At 41.5% G+C, this 9332-nt stretch overlaps 1 protein-coding gene across 5 annotated transcripts in view; it reads left to right on the plus strand.

Moving 5' to 3' along the window:
• The first annotated feature begins 1130 nt into the window (after positions 1–1130).
• The window catches only part of pax2a (paired box 2a), a 29520-nt gene continuing 21318 nt past the window's right edge, over positions 1131–9332 (plus strand). For all 5 annotated transcript variants that reach the window (XM_035662903.1, XM_035662905.1, XM_035662904.1 and 2 more), the window contains exons 1-5: positions 1131–1685; positions 3135–3300; positions 4426–4623; positions 8136–8221; positions 8409–8528. In XM_035662903.1, the coding sequence (XP_035518796.1) occupies positions 1643–1685; positions 3135–3300; positions 4426–4623; positions 8136–8221; positions 8409–8528 (613 nt within the window). In that variant the 5' untranslated portion in view covers positions 1131–1642. The remainder of the gene's footprint in view (positions 1686–3134; positions 3301–4425; positions 4624–8135; positions 8222–8408; positions 8529–9332) is intronic.

Raw genomic sequence — 9332 nt, forward strand, 5'->3', positions numbered from 1 at the left:
TTGACCCGGCCAGCCCCAGCAACATCAGCCTACCTGCCCGACTGCCTGCATGAGCACAGTGGGCTGTGTAACCTACTGTATGAGCGCCATCTACAGAGCGATGCTGCACACAGGCGGTGAGTGGATGATGATGGTGATGATGATGATGATGATGATGATAATGATGGCCTACTGACTGACTCTCCCTCTGCAGGCTGCGAGCTCACCTTGCACACCTCGCTGTCTGACCACAGGCAGATAAATACAGTCAGGACATGAAGCACAGCAGATATTTAGTAAGTGGACATTTGGTTTTGCACGCAAAGAGAAAGAATACATTTCTTTCAGATTGTTTTCTGATTCATTGAAGAACAGGAAGCAAGGAGAAATAATGCACAGAGAAGCATGTGGTGGCATGTGGTAAAAATAGAAGAGATTTTTATAGAGACTGATCCTATTTCTGTTTCATATTTGTAAAAAAAAAACAAAAAAAACAACAACTAAGCTGTGACATTGAGATTTTACACTTTGAACCAGGAGCACAAAAAGTGGGCTACTGGGCCGCCAGGGGTCTTTAAGAGCTTAGAGGTCCACAGCAAAGTCACACATATTTACATGTTATTATTATTTCATTTACAATAAAATGTAGAGAAAGTATATTCTTGATTGTTTTAAATATCTTATTTTATGCTGTTAAATATCACTTTAAAAATGTAGTGCCAACAACAAAAACACTCCCATGTGTGCATCCCTAAGTCAAAGTCCCATCGTGTGTCTCTACTTCAAAACATTTGAGAAGTGTCGCTGGAAACAACACACACCATCCTGACAGTGCTTTACCTCTCTTCTACCCCCTGCCTTTAATTTCCTTGATTCTTCACCCCAAAGTCTCATCATTTCCCATTTCGTCTCCCTCCCCTTCCTGGCTGTCGGATGCAGGGACCTCCTCATTTGAGCTGCAGGTTTTTACGTGGGCGAATCACAAAGTGTTGGAATCTATTGCCTTTGTCTGACAAGTCATCCATCTCTATGCGAGGGATCTGTGGGATGGAGGTAGGAGGGAGGAGGGGGGTGGGGGTGATCTGTGGGACTGCAGCTTTTAGAAACAGACACACAAGGAGAGGGGTTTCATTCTCAGCCCAAAGCTTCGCTCAGGCACAGCCCATTCTGGAGGAGAGGGGGACACACTGCTCTGTACTTCGCCGTGTCCATGTTGTTGTCATCTCCGCCCCTATCTGATTAAACCACAGAGCCCGCCGCTCCTCCACGCCGTCAGAGGAGAAGGATTTTTCCGGCCGCAGATATTCCGAGCGGACCCGTGGACACTCCAGCTACTCCTTTTGGTTTTCCCTCATGATGTCCTTTAAACACAAACAGTGACCCGGTTTGAGTCAATGTTGCTGCGACTGGTGCGCTCTGCACACGCGTGGGTCATGCTCTGCACCTGACAGCCCCTCTGCAGACTTCTGACTTTAGACTCGAACAGGAGGAAAAACTTAGCATCGCCCCCAAGAAGTTGCTGACTGCTGCAGCCCGCGGACTCTGCCCACACGGACTGTTTTACACCAAAATATCCGTCCTTGTTTTTTTTACTCCTACATAGCTGCACAACAGAGGCGAAACGGCGACCTCAGTCGATTACCTTTCTTTCCTTTGCTATCCGATGGATATTCACTGCAAAGCAGACCCCTTCTCGGCGATGCACCGTGAGTATACTGAATAAGTTTATAGACAACAACATGTATGTGTTGTGACTTTGTTTCCTGCGCAAATTGGATCGAAGATGTTTGCATCTGACGCAGAATCAAGCAGAAAGACATTTTTAAATATGCTCTTATAAATTATTTTTTCATTTGAAATCCACCGTTTTACTACTTTAATGAAGAGCTCTCAAATATTAAATAGGTTAGTATCTTAAGTAAATTTTCCAAAACCCTTTTTTTATTCAAAAAACATTGGCAAAGTTTTGCCAGAAGAGTTTTTTTTTTTTTAAATAGATAGAGTTGCGTTAAGTTTAATAATAATAAAAAAGGAGGATAAGATGCAGAGACAAACATGATGCTAAAATGTTTTAAAACAGAAACATTCCTAGGTTATTTTCAAGAGCACATGGGTCACTGAGGAGTTTTGTTATTACTTTTATTTTTTTCCTGTAAAGCTTTATTGACTCAAAGGTTCATCAAAATGAGAAATCTGGGCTTGTTTGAGCCACATTTACTTTTAAGTGACAAAATAGAAACTGCCCAATTTAAATACAAAGCTTTTATTGCCTGTGAAATGACAGAGAGACAAGAGGACGCTGTGTGTAAATTGATGTAAACGTGTCACTTTATCTGCCATCCCTCACTTTAGATTTAGGTGGTTCACAATAAAACTGGGGCTGAAAAATGAAGCAGTTGCTCTATCTGTTTCATTTTCCTCATGTTTTTTTCCTCATGTTTTCCTCCATACGATATGGGTAAAGAAAACCCGGGCTGTGTGTAAATTATTTATTCCTCCTCATTCGCACCATTCGCGTTTGTAATATGAGTTATCAAAGCTCGTTTTAATTATTTACAATAATTGTGCAAGGAAAATTAAACAGGTTGAAACATAATATCTGCGACATGTGTTAGGCTGCAGTGAAGGAGATGCTCTTGGAAAAAATTGCCTAACCAGGCCAATGTTACAGGGGAGAGGAGTTTTATTTTCATTTTTGGCTCTCAATTGTGTGAGGTGTATTTACTTAAATATTTAATGTTGCTCGTTTTATTTTGTTTATATTATCCCTGTTTAAAAGCAATACAGTGGTACTTGAATTTTACCCCCAGACTGCTTCAGTTTCCTGATTTACCCTATACTAAATTACCTTGTTATAATTATTATTATTATTATTATTATTATTATTATTTCAAATCCCTCTACAAATTAAAAGTACTTCAGAATTAATGCAGAAACAAAGACTGTTAGCCATAATTAAAATGTGTGTGTATATAAATGTACATTGTACTGTACGTGTGTATGTTAACAGTAATGTGGTTTAACCTTTTAGACTAAAAATAAAACACATAGTTCTCTCCTAGAAAAAACTAAAATGAGTTCACAGGAAGAGAAACCGTGTCCTCTGCAGGTATGTAATGTTATGCTCCCCTGTGCTGCTGTTGTGTCCCACGCAGGGCACGGCGGTGTAAACCAGCTCGGCGGGGTGTTCGTCAACGGCAGACCCCTCCCGGACGTGGTGAGGCAGCGGATCGTGGAGCTGGCCCACCAGGGCGTCCGGCCCTGCGACATCTCCAGACAGCTACGGGTCAGTCACGGCTGTGTCAGCAAAATTCTCGGCAGGTAAAAGGAGGGGATCCACCACCAACAGAGCCCTATGTGTGTCAAACATCAATCTTCTATAGCTCGTATATGCGCACCCAGCTCTATTTCAGCCTCAGTCATCGGTTATATAGGCAGGTCATTTTTTTCTTTCTTTCTCTCTTTTCTTTATTTTTTATTTTATTTTTTGCTTGAACACAGCAGTTCTGCGTGTGAGATTTTCTATCCATCACCTGCAGCCTTGCAAGAGAAAAGCATCATAATCATGAAATAAATTTAAGGAGGAGAGTTTACAGCTAAACATTAAGGATACAAAATATCCCAGAGGAATATGAGGCTATATTAATATTGTAGGAGACTGTAGGTGATAAAGAAAGTGTATAAAGTACCATGGGGGTCACCTGAAAACTGACTTTTCAGGTCTACAGATACAAATTGGAATATTACTCGCAGGTTAAGAAAAACACCACACTCTGCGGCCACTATAAACTCACCTTTGAGTGTCATAATCCATTATAAAAAAATACCATAAATACATATTTAAGTTCCTACATTTTTTCATCAGTGTAAAGTCTACTTTAAACCTGAGAAATTAGGTCTACATCATTTTACTTCAGAGCACAAATGCTGTGAGATAATATTTTGAAATATATTTTTTTCAGCTATCAGAAGGCATTTCAGAGGTATTTCATTTCACACACACTGAATGTTTGTCACCAACATTTACCAATAGGTCATGGTGGCATGTCGTGCATGCTACTGTAAGCTCATGGAGACTGGAAATGAGGTCTAAACTGTGCTTTAACAGCTAAACTGTCCTTTGTTCTGTCCGTCTCACTGCTTATATTGTGTGATTTTAATTACACTGCTTTTCGTTTAAAATCCGCTCTGTTCACCTTCCAGCTGACACTCAATTAGGCCCATACACAACAGCACACTTCTAGACCAATTAATAGATCAAAGCCGCCATCATATTTGTAGGGTTTTTTTTATTTATTTTTTTTGCCGTACATGTAACTGCAGAAGGTCGGCGGAGATTTGTTTCCACACAAACGATTGTTTTAAAGCCACCTTTCCCATCAATCAGACTGGATTGTTGAATTAAGGAGGGATCCATTCAGGAACACTCACTCTGTCCCCATGCAGGTACTATGAAACCGGCAGTATTAAACCCGGAGTCATTGGTGGCTCCAAACCAAAGGTTGCAACTCCGAAAGTGGTGGATAAAATTGCTGAATATAAGCGCCAGAATCCAACCATGTTCGCTTGGGAGATAAGGGACCGACTATTGGCTGAGGCCGTCTGCGACAACGACACAGTTCCCAGCGTGTCATCCATCAACAGGTAGGTGGAAATAACAGTTTTTCATTTTATTATATCATAAAAAAGCATGCCGAATTGTTCCAAAGCGCGTAAAATCTTTCTAAGAAATACCCGTTTTATTTATATCTAAATGTGTGCATGTAAGAGAAAATGTTCAAGTGAGGCAACTAGGGAAAATCAGAAGAGGAAAAACTCCACGCGTAAATGAGAAAAATCAGCTCTAAAATAAGCAGATCGCTCTTTTATCTTCACATACAAGGCTGAGCTATAGTCAATTCCAGCCGAGCCTATCCGGGGTGGTCTCACAAGTGCAATTCAATCCCCTGTGCGGCCCTCCACAACACAGCCAGCACGGGGACTGAGGCTGGGGCCACGAAGAATCACATCTGTCTCGATAAAAACCGATCAATACCGCGTAACCAGATCCAGAGGCAAAGGGAAATACCCAACAAAGTCGTTCAATACGCGGACCACACTGCGACAGAGGCGGCAGCAGCCTCTTTATTGCCAACCAATTGCTCTGTTTTCCAACACCGAGTTGAATGTGGAGCGACAACAGATCACACATTTAGGCTTGTAGTGTGGTTGGATAATTGTAAATTATTCCGGTTTTAACCACACATTGTTATTTATGTAGTTTATTATTATCATTATTATAATTATTATTACCATTATTCGGTTTAATTACAGTAGGGTATAAGCGAAATACATCTAGAAAATTATTGACTAAAACAAATTGCTGTCCTAAAACAGTGTTGATTTGTGGGTAAATGGACTATAAAAGAGTTTCTGTTCCACTGAAGCAGCTAAAACAGCAGACACCCTACACCTTCACCTTTCCACATGAAGCGGGACAGCAGTGAACAAAGTGTCTTTAGACAGAGGACGAAAAGCCCCACTGCATGTGCGCAAAGTGAAAAAAGCCCCATAGTGCCTGCAAGTGATGAACTTTGGTTAGGAGGCACTGTTCCAGAGAGCTGGTCATCGGCATTACATTTTAATGAGCTGAAGAGAGTCTCATAACACAGCCAGCTAAATGCAGAAGATGGATGAATCTGTTACAAAAAAAAATAGAAAGAAATATTCTAAAATGAGGCTACCATGGAAATGGTTTCAACAGGTCGTTTGGCGCCGTTCGCTGTTTTCACCTGTTGTTCATAAAACCAAGGAAACCACGTCCAAGGGTGAGAGGAGGCAATATTTTATTTGTTATATTATTAGGAAACATTTCTGAGAATCTGCTTGATTTGAGCTGTGTGGAACCGCAACATTAGGAGAAATTGTGAAACTAAGTTAACCTGCATATTAATAATTAACATCAGACCTTGTTACAAAGCACATAACTGCATTTCTATTCTTAAAGCATGAGCTCACAAATCACAGCATAAAAATAAGCAGGTTTTATTCCCCAAAATGTATATACGCATAGAAAAAAAGGTTAATTTATATTTATTTTGCAGTATTAACAATTTTCAAATGTTTATAATAAAAAAAAACTCCAGAAATAATTTTTTACATTACAGCCTATTTTAAACGCCTATTGTTGTTTCTTACTGTTGGTCTTCAAGGGAGGACTGGGAAATATGTGGAGGAGAAAGAGAGTGAAAGAGACAGTGGACCCCTGGTGGTCTCTGTGGTTAAAGGGCTGACCTCTACTCTGTTGACTAAAGAGGATGTCCTGGCTTTAAACACATTTTTCCTGCATGAATTATTAAAGATTACACAGAGACTGGGTTGCACTTTGTTTTGTTGCCGCAGAGAGGAGTTTCCACCGGCTGCACCATGGCCAGTGGACAGAGGCATACCCATAAGGTCCTAAGCGGCTTTCAATCATATTGATCCACATTTTAATCTTTCTTTGGAGATATTTTTTTTTACAACACCCAAACACCAAAGTCGTTAATTCACCCATCCAAATTGCTTATTCAATATCAACAACATAGACTTGAAACAAAGTCCTTGAATTTATGAGGCTCCCTCGAGTCATGAGGTCAGATAACTGTTGTGGTGAGATGTTAGAAATTCAAATAAAATATTGATGTGTGATTTCTGGAGGAGGCTGCTAGCCTTTGTTGCCCTGCCTGAAGGAGAGAGTATGGAGGACACATGAGATAGTGAGGGGAATGAAAACAGTCTGATGTACATTTTTGCCCCTGAGGAAGTTAACCCCGTAGCTGCCTGATTCAGAATTGATAGCTCATTGCTGGATGCTGCATGCACATGTAAACACCATTCGCCTCATCTGCAGTCTGTAAAAGTCTGTTTTTGTCACACCTCTCAAGCGAGAGGGCTTCCATGTGGGATTTCTGTCGGTACACAACGCTTCCTGTTATTCAATGATCTCACGTTCGTCTGTCAATCAAAAGATTACCATAGTCATGGTTTAATGTAATGCGATCATGTCCCATAAGAGCTGAGGCTGAGCTTGTGTAAATCCCACTGTACTTTTCTGTTTTGCTCAAAGAATGACATAAATCCACAAATGTACAAATTAAATATTATCTCTGAGAACCTCTAATTTTGCCATCTTTAAAATTTTCAGATTATTGTGATACCAGTTATTTTTTAGATAATTATTTCAAAGTGCAGCACAGATTAAAATACATTGGATATGGCAGTGGTCTCAGGTTGGGCCAATAAGACACTATTGCTTTTCTGTCACATATAATTTATAGATCACCATTTGCATTTGCTGTTCCTCGCTGCGATTCGTCGTCAACTTTTCTATCCCACAGTCTCAATCAATAAGCTCTGATCCTCAGTGAGCCTAGAGGATCCCTGTGTGCTACACTGAGCAACAAAAAGACCGAAAAACTACAGCAGACACCAGAGAGGTGACAGAGAGTACATGGGGGGAATAAAGAAATGAATTGGAGAAGAGTAAAGAGGGAAAGAAGGAAAAGAGAGATGGAAAGAAGGACAGACATCGTAAAGTACAGTAAAACAGAAAGCACATTTGACAGTGGAGTAGAAATGAGAAAAAGGGGATGAGGTTGGGGGAGAGAGGAGGGAAAGATCAGGTTTGAGAGATGGAGAGAGAAAGAGAGAGCGAGGAGAAAAGAGGGAGTGGGGAGCAGAAGAGAGGGAGATTATTAGAGTTGGCCAGGTAGAGCCAGTGAAGCTGATCATTGAGGTGAATTGATGTGATTTCATGCTTTGTTTGCAAGATCATTCAGACCAAAGTGCAATGAAGACTTTCCCGCCACATCACATCTTACTGGTATGGAGACTTTATCATATTTCTAACCTCAGAATCCAGCTAGATTGAATCCACAATCTCAGGGGGCAGCCACTATTCAGCCTCACACAGGAGAAGAGAGATTGCCCTTAAAGCCCTGAGATTGGCTATTTGTGACAGGGGCCTGAATATGAGGATACAAGCGGCCCAAACGATGGAGCACTTGTACATGCACGGATGTAGTGGACCTGGAGTGCCGTGTTTAAGTGTCCCGGGGTGGCGACTGGGCTGGTGTGAAATCTCCATGCTCTGGAAGAAGTATTGATTGATCCGTGTCTGTTGTTCACTTTACCAGGATTATCCGCACCAAAGTCCAGCAGCCATTCCACCCGTCCCCTGACGGATCCGTTACGCCGCTCTCCACGCCGGGCCACACTATAGGTGAGCACGAATGAGGCCACACACAGAATAAAGCACAGTCAAATAAGCCAATCAGGGCTGCTGAAACAGAAGGAACCTAGAAAGAAAACACCTGACCATGACAAGCATTTTCACACATGTGCATCTGAATAAAAACACAAACAACACACATACTGTACACACACACTAACTCAGTTTTCTCCATCAGTGCCCAGCACAGCCTCGCCCCCTGTGACCAGCGCTTCCAACGATCCCGTAGGATCCTACTCCATCAACGGCATTCTGGGTATCCCCCGCTCCAACGGCGAGAAGAGGAAACGAGACGATGGTAAGGGAGACACAAGATCCCTTTGTTTTCCATCTTTTTAATTCTCTCCATCACTCGTCTCCTACTTTTTTTCCTGTGTGTGAGGAAGATGGCATTTATGACAGCGCTGCAGCCAAGTGTGTTTCTGTGTGCTGTCTCCAGTGACTTGTTATGTTGTATATCAGGCAGGGTGAGTGTTGAGAGAGTGTTGCGATTCAATCAGCTTTTTGATGCCCTGCGTTTTACCATACGCCTACAGAGCTGCATCTCAATTTTATACCACGCTCAGATGTACTGTAGATATCCCATATAGCTGTCATACAACTCTAATCCCTCTTGGCAAGGCATCAATGCTGCTGTTCTTTGCTTTCACTTCTATAACGTAACAAAAGGCAGAAAAAGAAGCTTGATACTATCAGTTAGTTATTTTATATTCTGCACTTTAGATACATACATGCATTTTTGACAGAATTATATTTTATTCCATGATGCTGACAGCATTAAAGCATTCAATAATACAGTATTTTTTATAAGACTGTATAGTAGGCTCTACACTACCAGGAGACTGGCAAGAAAATAGACTTATATATGCTCAAAGATTAAGTGGAAGCCTATGTGGTCCAGGCCAGAATTTCTCATTCCTAGGCAAGGCAAGAGAGTGGACACACACTGCCTGAGGGCTAATAGATTATCGGTTTTGCAAACAATTGGCTTTTTTAATGCCTATGAATTAACATGTCCCTGGTGGAGGCCTGAACAGGTGTAGGAACAGACCGGTGGAGGCAGGGAGGGGGCTGCGTGTGTGCCTGTGTGTTTGTGTGTGTG

This window comes from Morone saxatilis, unplaced genomic scaffold (assembly GCF_004916995.1).
Source record: "Morone saxatilis isolate NCDOM2014 unplaced genomic scaffold, NCSU_SB_2.0 Contig19, whole genome shotgun sequence".
Classification (NCBI taxonomy): domain Eukaryota; kingdom Metazoa; phylum Chordata; class Actinopteri; family Moronidae; genus Morone; species Morone saxatilis.